Source organism: Bos mutus, chromosome 20 (genome assembly GCF_027580195.1).
Source record: "Bos mutus isolate GX-2022 chromosome 20, NWIPB_WYAK_1.1, whole genome shotgun sequence".
Lineage (NCBI taxonomy): Eukaryota > Metazoa > Chordata > Mammalia > Artiodactyla > Bovidae > Bos > Bos mutus.
In genome coordinates this window covers 23,582,498-23,604,139 of record NC_091636.1, presented here as the reverse complement: position 1 = coordinate 23,604,139, position 21,642 = coordinate 23,582,498, and the positions used below count along the sequence as shown (strand labels likewise).

Genomic DNA, 21,642 nt, shown 5'->3' with positions numbered 1-21,642 from the left:
TCAGATGGTAAAGTGTCTGCCTACAATGTGGGAGACCCAGGTTCCTGATCCCTGGGTCAGGAAGATGCTCCGGAGAAGGAAATGGTAACCCACTCCAGTACTCTTGATTGGAAAATCCCATGAATGGAGGACCATGGCAGGCTGCAGTCCATAGGATCGCAAAGAGTTGGACACGACTGAGCGACTTCACTTTCTTTCTTTATTTCTCCTCTCAACATAGCTCCCTGACAGTTCTCCTTGAGTCCTGCCTATTTCTTCTAATTTTTCTCCTCTAACTTTGCCAACACGGATCTTCCTAAAATGCAAAGTTGACCACAGCACTCATCTTTTTAACTAATGCCCTTCAACTGTTTCTCATCATTTTTAGAATGAAATTTAAACTCCTCACCATAGTCTATGAAGCTCTCTACTCTTTGACTTCTCCCCACCTCTCCAACCTCACCACTCTCCTTCCTGTCACTAAGTTCTGGTCCCTTTGGTCCGTTTTCAGCTACTGAAACACAACAAACTCTCTCCTACTTCAGAGCCTTTTATAGATGTGGCTCCCTCTAACCCTCTTCCCTCCTGCTCTCCTCACAGTGAGGTTCCTTCTCAAACTTTAACCTTAATGTGTACTTCCTAAATAAGATATACTCTCTCCTAGTTACTATGTGTTGCTGCTGCTGCTAAGTCGCTTCAGTCACGTCCAACTCTGTGCAACCCCACAGATGGCAGCCCATCAGGCTCCCCCATCCCTGGGATTCTCCAGGCAAGAGTACTGCAGTGGGGTGCCATTGCCTTTTCCAGTGCATGAAAGTGAAAAGTGAAAATGAAGTCGCTCAGTCAGGCCCGACTCTTAGCGACCCCATGGACTGCAGCCCACCAGGCTCTTCCGTCCATGGGATTTTCCAGGCAGGAGTACTGGAGTGGGATGCCATTGCCTTCTCCAGTCACTATGTGTTAACATATGCTGTTCTCTAAGCTAGAGTGACCCCACCCTTTACCACTTTCTTTTTTGATCTAGTTAACTCCTAATTCTCCTATAAGACACAACACAGCATCATCTCTTCCCAGAAGGTTCTCTTGACCAGGTTAGACAGTCATTCTTTCTCCATTACACACAGAGAAAATGCTGTCTTTTGAATATGATAATAGATGAAGCTGTGTTCTTGCATGGACAGTTATGTGTTTCCTTCTGTACAATGCACAGATCTATGAGTTTTTATATCAGGTGGCAAATGAATGACTTGAAAAACTTGATCTCTTACACATAAAGGAAATCCTGCCTTATCAGCTCTAATAGCCAGTACAAGTAATGCAAAGACGTCGAGACACTTTTAAGAGAGAATGTTCTGAAATGTTTGTATGAAGAAGGAAACTACCATAAATGACTGATTCAAGCATTTCCCATATATCATGTTACACATCAGCATTTAAACTTATCATAATAAAACAAAATCAATGCCATCTAAATTTTGAGTATTCATGTAACATTATGTGAGATGGAGGAAAAAACAGGCTAGAAATTCATATATAAGATTCTGATTTTGTAGGAAAACAAATACATAAATTTACTATGAAGAAAATTCCAATACTGAAATACATATTTATTTTTCAAATCTTTCAAAATTTTTTCAAATTTTTATATATTTATAAAAGATAATATATAGTACCTTTTAGGAAAAATAATCATTTGTAAAGATTTTGAATTTTCTATATACTGTTCAACTATATTTATACTAAAATTAAAACTCACATCATCTGAATCTTCTGCTGCATCCCCTTTCTCACTACAAAAAATAAGAAAAACAAATTTTAGCTTCAAAATGAAACTAGTAAAATTATTCAATTACCCAAAAATTTATAATATTTTGCTATGATTAATAGCTCAAAAATACTTCAACACAGGAATTTCAGAATGGCATCATAGAGCAAAGAGAAACATTCTAAAAGGAAGTTGTTTTTATAAACAGAATAGAAGGTATGCTCCATTAGCACAAATACAAATCTAGAATTTTTTTTTTAAAAAGCAAATAACCAATAGTGCTATTTTTATGAACAAAAGGCTGCAGAAATTAATTTCTTCTATCGGCTTTATGTCTTCAGGCTGAAGAAGACAAGTCCTTCAAATACAAGTATGTTAAGAAGAGACTGTTACAATGTACAATTTCTAAAAATGAGCTAAACTCAGTACCACAGTATTGTAGTGCACCTTTCAATCACTGGTCCAGTAAATCACATATAATTACATTTAACAGTCAGACATTTTCCCGTACCAAAGAGAAGCAACAAAAACAGTAAGACAGTTTTCTGGTAACTCCTGAAATAGGTATGGAATAATACTCAGTGAACTGGTCCAAAATGTGGTGATTTCCTCACAAAACCCTTCAAATCTGATTTGCTTACTCATGATTCTGAGACAAAAATGATTAAAGAAGATTAGTAAAAAAAAAACTTTAAACATTAAATCATTAAAGTGGACAGCTCTCTAGTGTTCAAACTATCCCAAGATTTAGAAGTTTAACAGGTAACTTTAATTAGCTCAACAAAGATAGATCGATAGCAAGAGAGTGAATGTGACCAGAGTGATTCTCTCTCCATTATGCTAGTAGCTCTATTACCCCCATTACCAAAACACTTTAGTTTTTTGGTTGGGCTGACAAAATTTGACTTAATGAGAACTGACTGCTTACTCACAAAGGGAGCCAGAAAATTATCTGAGCCAAAAAATAAGAGCTTAGCACCATACTAACCTTTCAACAGCTGGAACAGAGCTGAGATGTGGATCATCCTTAAGCAAGTCATGACTACTTTTGCTTTTCCCCTTCATGCTCTAGAAAGAAATGTACAATGTAATCATGAGTGGAGGAAAAAACAGTTTTCCAAAAGGACAAGTTAACACATTTACATATTATCTAGTACTGCTATTCTGTGGTTATTAGTAAAAGATACATGTTCCTGAAAAATCTAAGTAGAAACAAAAGCTTTTTAAAATAGCAATCTTATTCTCCCATAGACTAAAAATATTATTTGAAAAGCATCTCTCCTTCAAAAAGTGTGACATAGCCTTAAAAACAAGTTTATTGATTACTATTTCCAAACACTAAACACTCTATGATTTCTTAGTTAATTTTTGATTGATATATTAAAACTCAGAAGACAAATCCCAAGAGTAGTTTGAAATAAACACACACTATTATTCTTCAAATATACTGTGTATACTGCTGCTGCTGCTAAGTCACTTCAGTCGTGTCTGACTCTGTGCGACCCCATAGACGGCAGCCCACCAGGCTTCCCCGTCCCTGGTATTCTCCAGGCAAGAATACAGTAGTATAGTATTCTTGCACAGAACACTTTTAAAATGTACCCAAGCAACCAGATGAGAACATCTATAAAATACTATTTAGCATATGTAAAAGATCTTTTCATGTATGACTGCTCATTGGTGACCTAATATTAAATAACTTCAAAAGTCATATTCTCAGTAAATTTATACTTTAAATTTATATAAGACATTATAAGATAAGTAGAACTATTAAAAAACGGACAAAATAATGTCATTTTTGGCAGTAGGGATGGGCCTATAAATTTGTAAAATAGACTATTAAGAACCTACTGTATAGCACAGAGAACTCTACTCAGCACTCTGTAATGACCTATATGGGAAAAGAACCTAAAAAAAGAGTGGATATATGTGTGTGTATATATATGTGTGGATATATGTGTATGTATATCTGATTCACTTTGCTGTACACCTGAAACACTACACTATAAATCAAGTATATCCCAATAAAAATTAAAACAAGCTACAACCATTATTCTAATTTATTAAATATATACTTGTGTCAGGCACTGAGCTACAATACAATATTCCCACATCTCAATTCCTCTTGTCACCAAATGAAAGTAGTACGGTAGCCATTATCAGCCCCATTTTACAGACAGAAAATAGACTTAGATTAAGTAATTCACAAAGCTAGTGGTAGAAGATCTAGGATTTAAATCCTGGTCTATCTCACAATGATATAATCCACTTTTCTTTTCCTATAGGCCCCTATGGACCCAGAACAACTGGCCTGTTTCAGAGCTGCAGACTATTGTACAAGCTTCCTCACCATAAGGTGAGAAAACTTTAAATTCGTACTTTCTATCTTAAGGTGGAAAGCTGCTTACCATTCCCATCCCTCAATTAATCATGTCTGAGTGACCAGTATCAGGTTAGAGTTGATAAGAAAAAAGGACAATTTCTATCTTGAAGGAAGTTTTTATTTTGAAAAATTCATTACAAAATGTGTTAACTGAAATTTTAAAATGTCAAATACAGAGAGGTGAAAAGACCTTTTTCCCTTTATCCTCATTCTTCACTGCTTAACAATTTTGAGAATAGGCTTCTAAATTTGACAGGCCTTACTTTGAAGCAGATGTATACTTTCTGAAATTTATTTCCATGATAAAAATAATCTATTTTAGAATTTTTCTGTATTAACATGGAGTACTCCACATTTTAAAGACCTAATCATTTTTTAGATGTCCATTTAAATATACTTATAATCCAGTTTCACTGGGCAAAATAAAAACTTTTCTCAATTAAAAATACTATTATCTGTACTTTTAAAAAGTCACAGATATGCAATTAATATATATTTCTAATTCCATAACCTTACGAAAACCAAGAAGTAATAAAAAGACAAACATCAAAGAATTACTTGATGTTTGTCTAACAATGTAAACTGTCCAAAAACTGAAGGTGGTATAATAGAAAGAACACAGGAAAAGAGGATAACAGTTGGACCAAAAGAATTTCAAAATCTAATAATCAGTAATTCTGTGGGCTTTAGGCCAAAACTTGTACCATTTGGGGAAAGAGAATGACCTCATCAGACTTCAGAACCTATGCCTAAAAACTGGAAATAATAATAATAGCAGTTTTGTTACATAAGATATGTGTACAAAAGTGAACAAATGAATATAAAATGACCTCAACTAGAATAAAACACAAGCATCTTATTTTCATGTTTTCCTTTCTAAAATTTCTTCCTTCTGCACCTCTAGCCACCAATGTTTATTTTCATTTATGCTAAGAAATAGTTCCTTATCAATTCTCCCCATATGCTTCCTTCATGGAGTCACAATTACAGACATAACAGCCAGAGGAGGCCTGAGACTCTCTAGTCCAGAAACAGATAATAGATCAGGAAATGAGAGTTGCACTAATACATAAGAGGAGTAAGATTAGAATTCAGGTCTCCAGGTTCTTGGTCCATTAATAAGCTATACTATTCCATTTACTTGTAAATATTAGTTTATAAATGTTAGCTTAATTAACATTTTTTAAAAATGGGTTTTTGAACTTCCCCGATGGTCCAGTGGTAAAGAATCTGCCTGCCAAAACAGGGGACACAGGTTCAATCCCTGATTCAAGAAGATTCCACATGCGCTGCAAGTACTGAAGCCTGTGCACCCTATAGCCTGTGGTCCACAGCAAGAGAAGCCAGCGCAGTGAGAAGCCTGCACACCACAGCTAGAGAGCATCCCCGCCTGCAGCTGGAGAAAGTTCACACGCTGCAACAGAGACCCAGTGCAGCCAAAAACAGATAAATACAATTTCTTTAAAAATGGTTTCTTGTTTATCTCCTAAAACTTAAACCAGCTTAAAAGAAAAGAAGAAACTTGTCTTAACATTAACTTTAAATAAGACTTCACAATAGAAGGAAACTGATTAATATGAATAATTATTACCATTTCAAATTTAAATTAATATTTTCAATTAAACTAGTAGAGAAATATATGATCAAAAGCAATTTTTTAGATGTCCATTCCCACTATAGTAGACTTTGAATCCTGCAGGCCAAGAAAATAAATAGGAGATAGGCTCTAAGAGGGTAAAAATGAATTCAAATATTTCTTTCATGCCTATTCTTTCTGAGACCTATTTTAAGGTTCTTATTTATACTATCAATAATAATTTTAGAGAAAGAAGAAACACCAAATATACTTTAAAATAATTTTTGAAGAAGTTACATAAAGGCAGCTGGCTCATTAATTGGTTGAGGGGCTGAAAAAAATACTAAATATATTTAGTGAGCACAACATAAAAAGCTCCAAGGTAAATTCAAAACCATAAGCAAACCTGAAAATGAACATCAAAGGGGATTTGGGAAAGTTATATTATTATCTGCTACTTCTTATCAAGAGCACAGAGGCAGTGAAACAGTGGGAACTAAATACAAGTAGAAAGAAAGCAAGAGGCATAGTGGTCAAGAAGTTGGAAGGTCTGAGTGCCAATTTCTAACTACTTCAGTGTGATGGTTAATTTTATGCTATGTACCCAAGCTGTCTATTCAAACACCAGTCTAGATGGTGTTACAAAATTAAGTATTTTTTAAACATGTGATTAAACACTTAAATCAGCAGACTGAGTAAAGCAGATTATCCACCAAAATGTAGGTGGGCCTCATCTAATCAGCTGAAGGCCTTAAGAGTAAAGACTTTCCCAAGAAGAAGCAATTTGGCCTCAACACTGTAACACAAAAATTATGCCTGACTTTCCAGCCTACAGATTTTGGACTCAAGACTGTCACAGTAACTCCTCCTTGAGTTTCCAGCTTGCTGGCCCACTCTACTGATTTTAGACTTGCCAGCCCCCATAAACATACAAGCCAATTCCTAAAATTCAATCAATCTATCAGTCTCCATCTCTGCTTATATATATATATATAAATATATATATATATATAGTTTCTATGATGAACCCTATTACATTCTTGTGACCTTTAGTACAGAACCAGAAAACTTGACAGGAGGAAAAATCTTTAAGCCATTTAATCTAGTCTCCCACACAATGCAGGAATCTCCTTGACATCACTGACTAGTCAACCAGTATCTCCACACTGGAAAGGAGCTTAATAACTACACACATACATACATGAAAAATCACCCCTTTTTAAAGGAGTTCTATAATTGGACAACTCTCTAATTGGAGAAAAAGAAAATCTATGTTTAATTTTCAACCATCCAACTAACCCTATTTCTACCTTCTAAAACTAAAAATGAACCATAAACAAGTGCTGTCAATAGGAATACTCCGCACAGTTTTGTTTAGATACAAATAGGTTGTAGGCAGGTAATAGCCCCTAAAGATGTCCACTTCCTGATCTTCAAAACTTGTGGGTAAGTTATTTGACTTGGCAATAGGAATTCTGTAGGTAAATTAAGAATTTTGAGATGAGGAGATTATCCCAGATTATCAGGGTGGGTCCAAGGTAATCAGAAATCCTTATAAGAAAGATGGAAGCAGGAAAGTCAGGGGCAGAATGATGAAAGATAAGAAAGTCTTGACCTGCTATTGCTGGCTTTGAAGATGAAGAAGACATTAACCAAAGAATATAGGCAGTCTCTAGCAACTGGAAAAATAAGGGAATGGATTCTCTTCAGCTGCCAGAAGGAAGGCAGCCCTGCCAGTACCTCATTATCTAGGCCAGTGAAGCCTGTTTTGGATTTCTGGCCTCCAGAGCTATAAGATACTAAATTTATTTTGCTTTGAATCATTAAGTTTATGGTAATTTGCTACAGCAGAAATACAAAGTGATTACAAATACATCAACATTTTTAAAAAGTGAAATATAAACAACTAGAAAGATAAGTAAATTAAAGTTTAATACAATTTAATGAGAAAAAACATTTTATAAAATAGACTGGGGAACTCCCTGCTGATCCAATGGTTAGGACTCCACATTTCAACTGCTGAGAGTGGGGCTCAATCCCTGGTCAGGGAACTAAGATCCCACAAGCCATGTGATAAAAAAAACTATTTAACATTTCCGACAGCCTCTGTACAAAACTCTCCAGGCTATGCCTAACCCACCTGGAAACTATAATCTCAAAGGATAAATGAGAATAAGACAAAAATATTATCACTTTATTCTCAAAAGTGATATATTTATCAACATACATTTTTCTGGGTAAGAAAAAAGCTTTTTTATAAATTTAGGTTCAAAATTAAAATGTTAACATATCTTGAAGAAAAAATACTGTGTATCAATATGAATGTGGCACAACTTAGTAACTATTTTCAAATTTAGCTATTAAGATATTTTTTTACTAGACCTACCATTTAACTTGCCTTGGGAAAACTACTCATCTGATCATAAGTTTTATTAGAAAAACATTTTCTGACATTCTTGTTTAAGTTATACACAAACATTCAGAAGCAAACTTTACCAACATGGACATTTGAATGAAACTATTATTTAATAAAGCAATATAAAGGAGAGTATCTTCCAGATAAAAACCTTTCAAATATTTGAAGCCTAGACTTAAATTTTCAGTTAGATTTTATTTCGCCAATGTATATCCAGTTACTCAAGCATTCCCTGAGGAGCATGTTTTTGGCATTATGCCCATCCTCCTCATGACCCTCCCTTCCTCTGGATACATCTAGTTTGTCAGTATCCTTAAAGGTGTTCAGAACTGAACAAAATGCTGCAAATGCTATCCCCCAAAATGCAAAGAATGTTAAATTCCTTATTCCAGAGACCTTACTCTTAATAATTCAATAAGGCTTACAGGCTATTAAGTCATACCTATTTAGCTGATTTCATTAAACTAAAGCACAGAATATACATGTACTCCTATTACATTTCAACTTACTAGTTCAAATAATTAGGCACAGGTTGACAACAAAGCACTCTTTGGGCAGAAGTATTCAATCAGCTCTAAATCCATCTGACTGTACTATCTCCCAGATCACATTTCCTCATGTTGTCCACAAGCATATCATTAGAGACTCCAACAATGTGCTTTCCTGAACTCAAGATACTTGTTATGGCATCCTCCTATCATGCAATCCTATCAAAAAGGAAATGAAGTCAGTCTGGCAAGTCACTTAACCAGAGTCTCAGTTTCTTCATCTATAAAGAAAGGAAGTTGGACTAGATCCCTTTGAGCTATAAAATTCTATTATTCTAAAAGAGATTTTATCAGGTAGTAGAAAGATACTGAAATAAATAATGAAAGAAAGCTAACCCTTGGGAGAGAGGCACCTTCTCATGAATATTGAGTGGGGTGAAGCAGTGTCTGTAATCCCACACTGATAATCCATAAACCAGAGGGGACTCTATCTTATTTCTTCTTTCACATAAAGTAAAGCCTCAATTCAGACTTTACCAATTATTAACTTGTGATGTTAGGTTCTGGGATAAAGATTAACACTGTGGAGCCACTGAAAGAAACTTGATAAGCAAATGAATAATGAAAATTATTTTTAAGCCCTCTAGAAATACTTAATTTCATGCAACCTCTGAAACTGCAAATTGCTCTTAGTCACTATAAAAGACACTGACTTTGGCTCTAGTTATTGATATTTAAAAACAGGCTAAATTTTTTAAAATATACCATTTGGTCACACTTTTCCAAAATTCAAGCTAGCCTTCCCTTTTCTGATCCAATTTTCATTGTCCCTAAAAGGCAAAATGTATTTGAAGCCTGAAGAACAGTACAAAAGCAAAATAAACAAAATATATTTCTATTTCTGTTCTCCCTAGAATTTATCTCATGCTCTCTACAGAAATTTCCTCTTCTTTAAGCCAGTAAATGTCAACAATTTTTGGTGTTGTTGCTCTCTTTTCTCAAGCTAAACTTACCCATGATTCCATAATATGAATATACAAAACAGCTAAATTCCGTATGCCAAAAGATTCTGCTCCTTGTTTCAAGACCCACTCACACATGGAGAATGAGTCGTTAGTGGGTCACGATGTACAGGTGTACACCCATGCTCTCCCAGGCTGCTCAAGCTACTATCAAGGACCCTGTGGGAGTGAGCAGGAAGGGCCCTGGGCCAACTGTGCTGTGCTCATGACTTCCTACCTCAGGAAGCTGGTGAAGTTTCTCAGCAGCCCTCTACCTGAGTGCAGGGCAGCAGCTTCTGCATGATAATCATAATCATATTAGTGACTGATATTTTTTAGCTCTTTGAGAATAAAAGACAACTTCTAGAGAACATTGTTTAAGACATTTGATTTTCAAAACCACTTTTCAATTGCATGACCTATCAAATTAAGGATTATCTGTATCCTTATTTCACAGCTCTAAATGGTATCTATTATTTCCATGCTACATGCTACAAAGAGAAAAATGGAGGCTCAGAGAGACTTAAGTTATCCAAGCTGCTGCTGCTAAGTCGCTTCAGTTGTGTCCAACTCTGTGTGACCCCACACAGCAGCCCACCAGGCTCCCCCGTCCCTGGGATTCTCCAGGCAAGAACACTGGAGGGGGTTGCCATTTCCTTCTCCAGTGCATGAAAGTGAAAAGTGAAAGTGAAGTCACTCAGTCGTGTCCGACTCCAGTCGTGTCCGACTCTTCGCAACCCCATGGACTGCAGCCTACCAGGCTCCTCCCATGGGATTTTCCAGGCAAGAGTACTGGAGTGGGGTGCCATCACCTTCTCCATAGTCACAGACTATCTGTAAAAATGAAGTGCCAATATGAGTTTGTATGATCCCAAATCTATGCCATTTCTACTGCAACACACAGCCACTCAAAGATGACACAAAGTTTACTGTGAAGGAGCTCAGAGCCTAGGACCCTACAAAATTAATAAGGCAGAAATAAAAGGGTGTAATGTTTGAATACAGTTGAATACAATATTCAACAAGAGTAAAGTCATACATTTCTTGCATAATAAAGCAAAAAGAATGTGTTTAAAAGGAAAATACAAGAATCACAAGGTAGAAATTAGATCAGAAAAAGAAAAGATTAAGAAAAACTGGGAAAGACATTTAGAAAATATAGTATTGTACATGCTGAAGATAAATATGGTTCTGACATTGACAAGTGGAATAAGCTATTACATGCAGAGGGAAAAAAACATGAACAAAGACACATAAAGGAAAATACAAGGCATATATGTAGAACAGCAAATAGTTCGGATCTGCTAACACAGTGTGTCCTACATTTTCCAGGTAAGATTTCTACTGAATTCATTAAAAATACAGATTCCTAGGTTTCTCCCCTAGAGATTTTGAATTAGTAGGTCTGAGATGGATATGGAATTTAATTTTTTTTAAGTACTATAAGTGACTTTTTATTAGTGAGGAAGTTTAAGAAGCATTACCCTAAAGGACAGAGTTGGTAAAGAGGAGTCATGAAAGTAGAAGCCAGAAATAATAGGCCAAGGAACTTGGCTTTATTTTTATAGTCAACAAAGAGCAGCTATAGCATCTTTATCAGGCTTCAGGAAGACTATTCTGATAGCAATGAGTGGAAGGGGTAAAAAGAGAAGGGAGATGGGGGATCAGTCTGCAGACTAGGGCAGCGGCACAGCCTAGAGATAATGAAGGCTGGAATAAGAGGAGTAGTAAAATAAATTAAAAATAAGATTTGAGATATGCCACAGATGAAAATTGGTAGACCTAATGCAACTAGCTGGTTGTGCAAGGGAAAAAGTAAGAAAAACATCAGAATTAAATCTAAAATTCTTCTTTAGGGGACACTGATACCAAGGAATTAGAAAAAGAATTCACAGAACATGGAGAAGTTTGGGAAGAAAAGATAATGAATTAAGCTTTGGCTAGGGCTTGGGTAACTAGTGAGAAATTCTAATACAGAGATGTCTACTAAGCAGCTGGAGAAAAATAAGTCAGCCTAGAGATACAGATTTGAGAGTCAGAAACAAACAGTTGATAATTTTATCACATAGCACCCTCAATTAAAAAGTCAGACGAGAGAAATGTGATGACACAATACTAGTTATACTTCTTATTTGATAAAGGACTGTGGGCTGCAATGTTCTTGGCAAGAAGGAAAGATTTTAACTGGTCTTTCTACAGTTTAAAGTGTTTTACACATTTAAAAGAAAACTTAAAAAGCAAGCTACAACTGTCCACAGTGGATTCTTTCACATTTCAACCTTTAGCAAACACAAATTGCTTTGGCAGTGGCCAGTTCACTATAATCAGTAGAAGTCAAAACATGTATTTTTTTTTTTTTTAAACTTTGTGCAAAAAGCAAGCAGCAGGAGGAAGATATGCTTTCAACATTTAAGACATGTTGTTACCAACAGAAAAAATTCAAACTAATTTCCTAGTAAAGTCAATCTCAGTAATTGTGCACAAATCTTACTTTAGACCAGAAATTTAATTCAACAAAAAGACTGACAGAAAAATTCCTTTTGACAACCTACTCTTGCTACATGGCTGCTAAACTAGTACCACCCAGGGCCCTGCGGAAGTTAGGAAAGGGTGGTGGGCTGACTGCACTGAGCCAGCTGTCCCTAACCCCAGAATGCTGTGCTATCAGTGAAAGTTTCTGCCAGCCATTTAAAAGGAGGCAGCTTTGCAGTATTCAAAACCACACTGGATACTTCAATAGCTACAGAAACTCAAGTCAAATTCAGATCCCATGACTCTTAATTGGACAAGAAACTTAATATCTGAGTATTGATTTTGCCATTTATAAATCAGGAATAAAATCCATATGACATTATTATTATAAAGATTACATAAAATACATAGCACAGATAAGAAAAGAAATCATTACAATGAAAGATAATAAGTGCTTTGATGGCTCAAGCTTTAGGAGGGAAGTACAGGCATTAAGAAGTTAATAATGAAACTAAATATTACAAAGGAAAAATAAAAATTAGTCAAATAAAGGAGAGCACACCAAGCAAAAGAAAAAACAAGCCTGGGAGGATGCTGCAGAAGGAGTGGATATACAAGGAAACTGGACATCTTCAGATAACATCAATGAAACGGAATCCTGGCAATTCTCAGATCTAACATTCGTGATTTTTTCCATTTACAAAAATACCTACAGGATCACGACATACAGCGAATCTTTCATTTTCATTAGGGACAAATGTGAATCATGAATAATATAAGACTAGTACACTGACATTTAAAGATGACTTCTCAGATTCCGGGCTGACAGAGTCCGTCAGTTCAGTTCTGTTCAGACGCTCAGTCATGTCCAACTCTTTGTGACCCCGAGAACTGCAGCACGCCAGGCCTCCCTGTCCATCACCAACTCCTGGAGTTTACTCAAACTCATGTCCATCGAGTTGGTGATGCCATCCAACCATCTCATCCTCTGTCGTCCCCTTCTCCTCCCACCTTCAATCTTTCCCAGCATCAGGGTCTTTTACAGTGAGTCAGTTCTTCGCATCAGGTGGCCAAAGTATTGGAGCTTCAGCTTCACATCAGTCCTTCCAATGAATATTCAGGACTGATTTCCTTTAGGATGGACTGGTTGGATCTCCTTGCAGTCCAAGGGACTCTCAAGAATCTTCTCCAACACCACAGTTCAAAAGCACCAATTCTTCAGGGCTCAGCTTTCTTTATGGTCCAACTCTCACACCCATACATACTGGAAAAACCATAGCCTTGAGTAGATGGACCTTTGTTGGCAAAGTAATGTCTCTGCTTTTTAATATGCTGTCTAGGTTGGTCATAACTTTTCTTCCAAGGAGTAAGCATCTTTTAATTTCATGGCTGCAGTCACCATCAGCGTGATTTTGGAGGGCCCCGCCCCCAAAATAAAGTCTCTCACTGCTTCCATTGCTTCCCCTTCTATTGGCCAGGAAGTGATGGGATCAGAAGCCATGTTATTAATTTTCTGAATGTTGAGTTTTAAGCCGACTTTTGACTCTCCTCTTTCACATTCATCAAGAGCTCTTTAGTTCTTCTTCACTTTCTACCGTAAGGGTGGTGTCATCTGCATATCTGAGGTTATTGATATTTCTCCCTGCAATCTTGATTCCAGCTTGTGCTTCATCCAGTCCAGCACTTCTCTTTACTCTGCATATAAGTTAAATAAGCAGGGTGACAATATACAGGCTTGAGGTACTCCTTTCCCAATTTGGAACCAGTCTGTTGTTCCATGTCCAGCTCTAACTGTTGCTTCCTGACCTGCATACAGATTTCTCAGGAAGCAGGTCAGGTGGTCTGCTATGCCCATCTCTTTCAGAATTTTCCACAGTTTATTTTAATCCACACAGTCAAAGGCTTTGGCATAGTCAATAAAGCAGAAATAGATGTTTTTCTGGAACTCTCTTGCTTTTTCGATGATCCAGCAGATGTTGGCAATTTGATCTCTGGTTCCTCTGCCTTTTCTAAATCCAGCTTGAATATCTGGAAGTTCATGGTTCACGTACTGTTGAAGCCTGGCTTGGAGAATTTTGAGCATTACTTTGCTAGCGTGTGATATGAGTGCAATTGTGCAGTAGTTTGAGCATTCTTTGGCATTACCTTTCTTTGGGATTGGAATGAAAACTGACCTTTTCCAGTCCTGTGGCCACTGCTGAGTTTTCTAAATTTGCTGGCATATTGAGTGCAGCACTTTCACCGCATCATCTTTTAGGATTTGAAATAGCTCAACTGAACTTCCATCACCTCTACTAGCTTTGTTCGTAGTGATGCTTCCTAAGGCCCACTTGACTTCACATTCCAGGATGTCTGGCTCTAGGTGAGTGATCACACCATCCTGGTTATCTGGATCATTAAGATCTTTTCCTTATTGTTCTGTGTATTCTTTCTACCTCTTCTTGGCATCTTCTGCTTCTGTTAGGTCCATACCATTTCTGTCCTTTATTGCGCCCATCTTTACATGAAATGTTTCATTGGTAGCTCTAATTTTCCTGAGATCTTTAGTCTTTCCCATTCTGTTGTTTTCCTCTATTTCTTTGCATTGATCACTGAGGAAGGCTTTCTTATCTCTCCTTGCTATTCTTTGAAACTCTGCATTCAGGGTATATCTTTCCTTTTTTCCTTTGCCTTTCATTTCTCTTCTTTTCACAGCTATTTGTAAGGCCTTCTCAGACAACCATTTTGCCTTATTGCATTTATTTTTCTTGGGGATGGTCTTGATCCCTGCCTCCTGTACAATGTTACAAACCTCCGTCCATAGTTCATCAGGCACTCTGTCTATCAGATCTAGTCCCTTGAATCTATTTCTCACTTCCATTGTATAAACGTAAGGGATTTGATTTAGGTCATACCTGAATGGTCGAGTGGTTTTCCCTACTTTCTTCAATTTAAGTCTGAATTTGGCAATAAGGACTTCATGATCTGAGCCACAGCCAGCTCTTGGTCTTGTTATTGATGACTGTACAGAGTTTCTCCATCTTTGCCTGCAAAGAATATAATCAGTCTGATTTCAGTTTTGACCATCTGGTGATGTCCATGTGTAGAGTCTTCTCTTGTATTGCTGGAAGAGGGTATTTGATATGACCAGGGTGTTCTCTTGGCAAAACTCTTATTAGCCTTTGCCCTGCTTGATTTTGTACTCCAAGGCCGGATTTGCCTGTTACTCCAGGTATTTCCTGACTTCCTACTTTTGCATTCCAGTCCCCAATAACAAAAAGGATATCTTTTTTAAGTGCTAGTTCTAGAAGGTCTTGTAGGTCTTCATAGAACCATTCAACTTCAGCTTCTTCAGCATTACTGGTCGGAGCATAGATTTGGATTACTGTGATATTGAACAGTTTGCCTTGGAAATTAACAGAGATGATTGTGTCATTTTTGAGACTGCATCCAAGTACTGCATTTCGGACTCTTTAGTTGACTATGATGGCTACTCTCTTTCTTCTAATGGATTCTTGTCCACAGTAGTAGATATAATGATCATCTGAGTTAATTTCACCCATTCCATTCCATTTTAGTTCGCTGATTGCTAAAATGTCCATGTTCACTCCTGCCATCTCCTGTTTGACCACTTCCAATTTGCCTTGATTCATGGAGTTAACATTCCAGGTTCCTATGCAATATTGCTCTTTACAGCATCGGACTTTACTTCCATCACCAGTCACATCCACAACTGAGTGTTGTTGTTGTTTTGGCTCCGTCTCTTCATTCTTTCTGAAGTTACTTCTCCACTCTTCTCCAGTAGCATATTGGGCACCTACCCACCTGGGGAGTTCATCTTTCAGTATCCTATCTTTTTGCCTTTTCATACTGTTCATGGGGTTCTCAAGGCAAGAATACTGAAGTGATTTGCCATTCCCTTTTTCAGTGCAGCACGTTTTGTCAGAACTCTCCACCATGATCAGTTCACCTTGGGTGGCCCTACACAGCATGGCTCATAGTTTCACTGAGTTAGACAAGGCTGTGGTCCATGGGATCAGATTGGTTAGTTTTCTGTGATTGTGGTTTTTAGTCTGTCTGCCCTCTGATAGAGAAGGATAAGAGGGTACAGAGGCTTCCTGATGGGAGAGGTGACAGAATAGTTGGTGATATTGATAAGAAATTGAAAAAGGAAGTTATCATGTGAAAATGAATTTAGTTTTGATATCTAAAAATAGTGATGTTTCCTAAAGGCAACACAGAATGAGGCATAAGAGCCCAGGGGAAATATTTGGCTTTGTCTCCTACAGTTCAGAATGTTATTAACAGTATACAGGTGGTAATTGAATCTACAGTATTAAATAGATCAATCAAGGATACTGAAGACAGTTAAAGAAAAAAAATTATGACTAAATTCTTACTTACACATGCCCATTTTAATTCAGTTTTAATGCAAAAGGTATAAGTAGAGTGCTTACTGTGTGCCCAATAGCAGCTTACCAAACCAGGCTCAATGATGAGGGAAGCATGCAGATAAAGAAGTAAAGACAAGGGTAAAAATAAGGTGCTTTTAAGTTGATGCTATTGTCAGTGTCAGTAAGAAAGAGGTGACTGTGTTAAGTGAGAAAGGCAGTACTAGGTTATAGAGTTTTAATTACATACTACAAAAAAGACTTTGAATCTTATCCTTTAGGTCTCAGTGTTCACTAACTGTCATGAAAGGATGAGATGAAAATCTAGGAGAGTAAAAATCCTTGAAGATGATTTTCTTGGGGCATATTTGTCAGAATCACTGCTTTAAACAATGGTACGGCACTGTAGGTGTTTCAGCAATGAGTACCGTGATGAAAGGGATATTGAGGAAAACCATACTTAAAGGCCTATGGGAAGCATTGGTGGGGTAAAGGCCAGGAAGCAATGTATAACCTGAGACGTGGATTTTAGAGAGACAGCTGTAGGTTCAGCTCCCAGCTCTAGCAACTTACTAGGTATGTGACTTTGAGCAAATTACAACCTGTTAATACTTAATTTACTCATAGGTAAAATGGAAATAATAATACCTACCTTACAGGGCTGTGATGGGAATTAATGAAAAGAATAAATATATATAAATTATATTAAAATGAATATAAGAGCTTTGGTCTGTCACTGTTTATTACAGTAATATTAATAACAAACCATCTAGTAATCCAATTAAACCAACAGCAATTAAAATTTGAATCACAACATTAAATCCTTCTTTAACCCCAGTTTGTAACTGATTTTTAAAATGCCAGATTAAAAATTATATTTCAAATCATTTCAGAAGTTGCAAATATTACTGACCACACAAATCATTTTATGAATCGGTTCAATGAACATTTAAAATTTGCTATAAAACATGTAAAACATGCTGTCCTATATATAGCAGTAGATACAAAAATGAGTGAGAATATAGACTCTAATCTCTTTTACAATTCTGAACAAAGGGCAAATTAAGAGTTTTACCTGACTAACTCGATTCACTTCCTCCTCTTCTTCCTCAGCTTCCTCTCCAAATGAAAGTAAACTAAAATTTCTATTGAAAAAGAAGGAAAAAGGGATGAAATAAAATTAGAAAAAGTTAAATGAAACTTATAAATATCCTATATTCAAAGCAATAGAACACAATTTACAAGAAGAAACATTCTCTCAACAGACAATAATTACTTAGTATTCAGGGGAAATATACTAAGGATATATATTTTTAGCATAACATTAAATGTTTAGTTCCAGATGTTTTATATATTGTTGTTGTTATTCAGTTGCAAAGTCATGTCTGACTCTGCTAATCCATGGACTGCAGCACACCAGACTTCCCTGTCCTTCACTATCTTCTGGAGTTTGCCCAAATTCATGTCTATTGAGTTGGTGATGCTATGTAACCATCTCATCCTCTGCAGCCCCTTTCTCCTTTTACTTCAATCTTTCCCATTTCACATACTAGACTAAACTAATGACCAAAAGTCTATCCCGAAAACTACCATTAAATACACTGTCAAGCATGACAGAAATAATTAAAGCTTTTTGTGGGTTTCCCAGGCAGCATGCACAGTAAAGAACCTGCATGTCAACGCAGGAAACATCAGAATCTCAGGTTCTATCCCCAGGTCTGAAGATCCCCTGGAGGAGGGCCCAGAACCCCACTCCAGTGTTCCTGCCTGGAGAATCCCGTGGACAGAGGAGCCTGGCGGGCTACGGTCCACAGGGTCGCAGAGTCGGACACGATTCAGCAACTCAGCAACTCAGCAAAGTACAGCATATTATCAAATAAGGATTGCTAAAAAACTAATAAACATACAGCTCTGAGGGTACTATAAATGGGAAGCAATTTATCTAGTGTCTGCCAAAATAATTTCAATATTTTAAAATTAGTAAGTTACACAAAATTATGGGGGGAGGGCAACAAACTTAGCTAAGCAAACAGTCCATGGGAATAAAAAACTAACTTTAGTCTTTTTTGACCCTTCAGATGAATACATCACAAGGAAGATAAATAGTAAGCTATTAAAACTCCTCTGAAATACTGGAAAAACAAAAGATCAGGCAATAAAAGAGGAATTTTCATTTCAAAACTTACTTAGATATAATCAGTAACTATCACATCACCCCTAACATATTTGCTATGAATTAAAAAACAAAATATCCAACTTTTGGCTTTGCTGTCAAGATAAATCAGTGATGAAGTATTATATCTCAATATAGTAACAGTGACTTTTCATCCAGATACAAATTAGTAAAAATAAATTAATACAAAATAAAAAGAAATCAAATAAATATACAGTTGTGTAAGAAGTTATTTTGCCACAAGATATCAACTGCCTATTAGAGTCTGGCTCATATTTGACAGTTTATAACAGCAACTTAACTTACATTATAGGATATCAAAGAAAGGAAATGAATATGTATTGAATACCTACACTATAGGGTATTTTCAAATTCCCCTTCTCATTTAAACTTTGTAATAAGCAGATGCTATACTATAAATCTCCATTTTATAAGATGGGGAAACTGAAGCTCAAAGATCAGTATACTTTGCTTCCTATAACTGCAGTAGGCAGGATTATACTTAAAGCTTTCTGAATCTAACACTTATATAAGTACAACAAAATCCCTAAAAAGGATTCTACAGTTTAGTAAAAGAGAAAGTTGAAATCTAACTCTCTGATACCTATTTTAATAAAACAGACAAAATTAATAATGTAAAGAATATTACTCACAGAAATACTGAAGAAATTTCTGTTATTAGAAAACTATCCTCAGGAATTAATCCAGAATACAGAAAGAACTTCATGTGTAAATATATTTATAATAAGGTTATTTTAATAGCATCAAAAAAAGGAGCAAGAAAGTTAAATACTATTAACCATGCAGTCATTAAATCCTTCATACTTTACTTTCTAACTTCTTTATCCTGAGCATGTATTATTGGAAAAACAAGTAAACAAACAAAAGTTTCAACAACTCATTTATATAAATAATTCTTGTGGTGGTCATAAATATTTATCTATTTATTAATAGATTTCATCAGACATCTCAGACAATACTTTTTTAGCTTAAGGTTTTAAGTTATACACTCTATTTGAATATAAGAAATGTACATCTAGAAAAAGAAACACACAGATAATTTAGACATATATCCTGGTCCACACTGGCCTCCCCCTAATTACTAAATAATTATTACAGAAGGAAACAAAGTGAACTAAATAAATCAGTGTTGCTTTTCAAGTTGAGGAAAAAAATCTTTCTATTCTGATTACTTTGTGCCTTTGGGTTTCAATTTCTTTACTTCCTCCTCTGGTTTCTCTTTTTTCGGCTTTTTTATTTCTCTTGGAATGATGTCATCAAAAGGATTAAATAAAACCTACGAAAAGACATATTTTGAAAATATTACTCAATTTTTTTAATTTCACAAAAAAATAAAACCAATATTTAATTATGGTGCCACTAGTATCTATAATTTCTCCTCATAGAACCAGTATAATGATATATATACTTCCACTTACATGGCCTCATTGGATTCTCCCAGTAATCCAATGTGCTATTAAGGAAAAAATGTTTTATACTTATTTAACAAAAGGGAAAGACAGTCAAGAAAACAATATATAGTTAGAGAGACAAGCTCAGATATTTTTTTTTTTAACTCAGGTATCCTTACTTCAAATCAAATGTTCTCAGGTCCTTGTTTTCTCAATGAAGGATCGCTCTTAAATTACCAAAGACAACACTTCACTGGGCTAAATAAACCTAATTCATCCAGCTTTTCACTATGGAGTTTTTCATTCATTGGATTATCAGCTTAAGTTTCATCCTCAAATTCAAAATCTTCCATTAAAAAAATTCTTAATCAGAAATTGTAACTAAATTACAGAGCTAAAATCCAAGTTGTGATGTTAATTTAGTATAAAGCCTTCACCTGATAACTGAACACAAATATTCAATTTCTTTTAAGTGACAAAGTAATATATCTCTAATAATCATGCTCATACCTCACAACTTTTTATTTTATGTGGATTTCGTGGTCTTTCTTCATCATCAATGTCTACTTCTGTCAGGCGTAGCATGTTATATACTGTATCCCCTGTAACCTATTAAATAAAAAAGGAAATTTAATTGAAAATTATTAAATTCATTCTTTGAAATCAGGGAGGACTTTTGAAAATATTTTTAAAGTAATTAAAAAGGCATTTCATATTGTTAAATAAGATTATATGTATTAAACAGTGCAAATAAAGCAACATAATCCTAAGGGGAAAAGGTTTGACAAACTTTAATTCCTCAATAAGATTTTTGGGAAATTTCCAATATATACCTAATGTCAGTTTTTACTAAAAACACAATGCCAAGTAACTTCCTTCTGAATGACTATGTTTTGTTCAAACATTATAAACAAATTTAGACTTTAGAAGAGGGAAGAACAAGCAAATAATAAAAACAATGTGGTAAGTGCTTTGAAGACATTATCATGCTTAATCCTCAAAACATCCTAAAAGTAGGTACTATCATTATCTTTCTTCTCTAGATAAGAAAACTGAGGCTGAAAGAAGTTGTAGATCCGACAGTGATGGCCTTTCTGACTTCTAACTACTACGCTATACTTTGCCTCTACTGTGTGAGTTATATACATCGGTTGTAAACAGTGGTGCAGAAGGACAACCTAAATATCATTTTATTAAATACTTATTTTTTTAAATAACAGGGAGGAAAATCCATGAGTGTCAGACAACCTGTGTTGGAGTGGCTCAAAAGTATTAAGCAACAATACTGCACTCCATGTTTTTGGCATGACTCCTTTCATTCAATATTCAAAAAACTAAAATAATACCAGTTTTCCAGTTGTGCTGTTTGTTTTTTTCCTTTTCATCGGCACGAAATCCAGTTTTGTCTGGGATATGGGGAAACCATTCTAACTGAACCAGCAGAGGGAGCTGATACACTAGTGATGCCTAATACGCCTAACACTTAGGGCATCTGAGAGCATATTCACGAAAAGGGAGAAGCATGAGAAAAAAAAACAAACCCTTCAGAATCCCTTTAAAAGAAAACTATTGAAAATTCTATGGAAGTGACCATCTCTGATATGGTG

General features: G+C 35.8%; 1 protein-coding gene across 3 annotated transcripts in view; it reads right to left on the bottom strand.

Moving 5' to 3' along the window:
- CWC27 (CWC27 spliceosome associated cyclophilin) overlaps positions 1 to 21,642 on the bottom strand; it is a 268,469-nt gene that overhangs the window by 214,910 nt on the left and 31,917 nt on the right. For all 3 annotated transcript variants that reach the window (XM_070357521.1, XM_070357523.1, XM_005892771.3), the window contains exons 5-9: positions 20,546 to 20,644; positions 19,817 to 19,920; positions 17,526 to 17,595; positions 2,733 to 2,812; positions 1,736 to 1,769 (exon numbers count right to left, since the gene is read on the bottom strand). In XM_070357521.1, the coding sequence (XP_070213622.1) occupies positions 1,736 to 1,769; positions 2,733 to 2,812; positions 17,526 to 17,595; positions 19,817 to 19,920; positions 20,546 to 20,644 (387 nt within the window). The remainder of the gene's footprint in view (positions 1 to 1,735; positions 1,770 to 2,732; positions 2,813 to 17,525; positions 17,596 to 19,816; positions 19,921 to 20,545; positions 20,645 to 21,642) is intronic.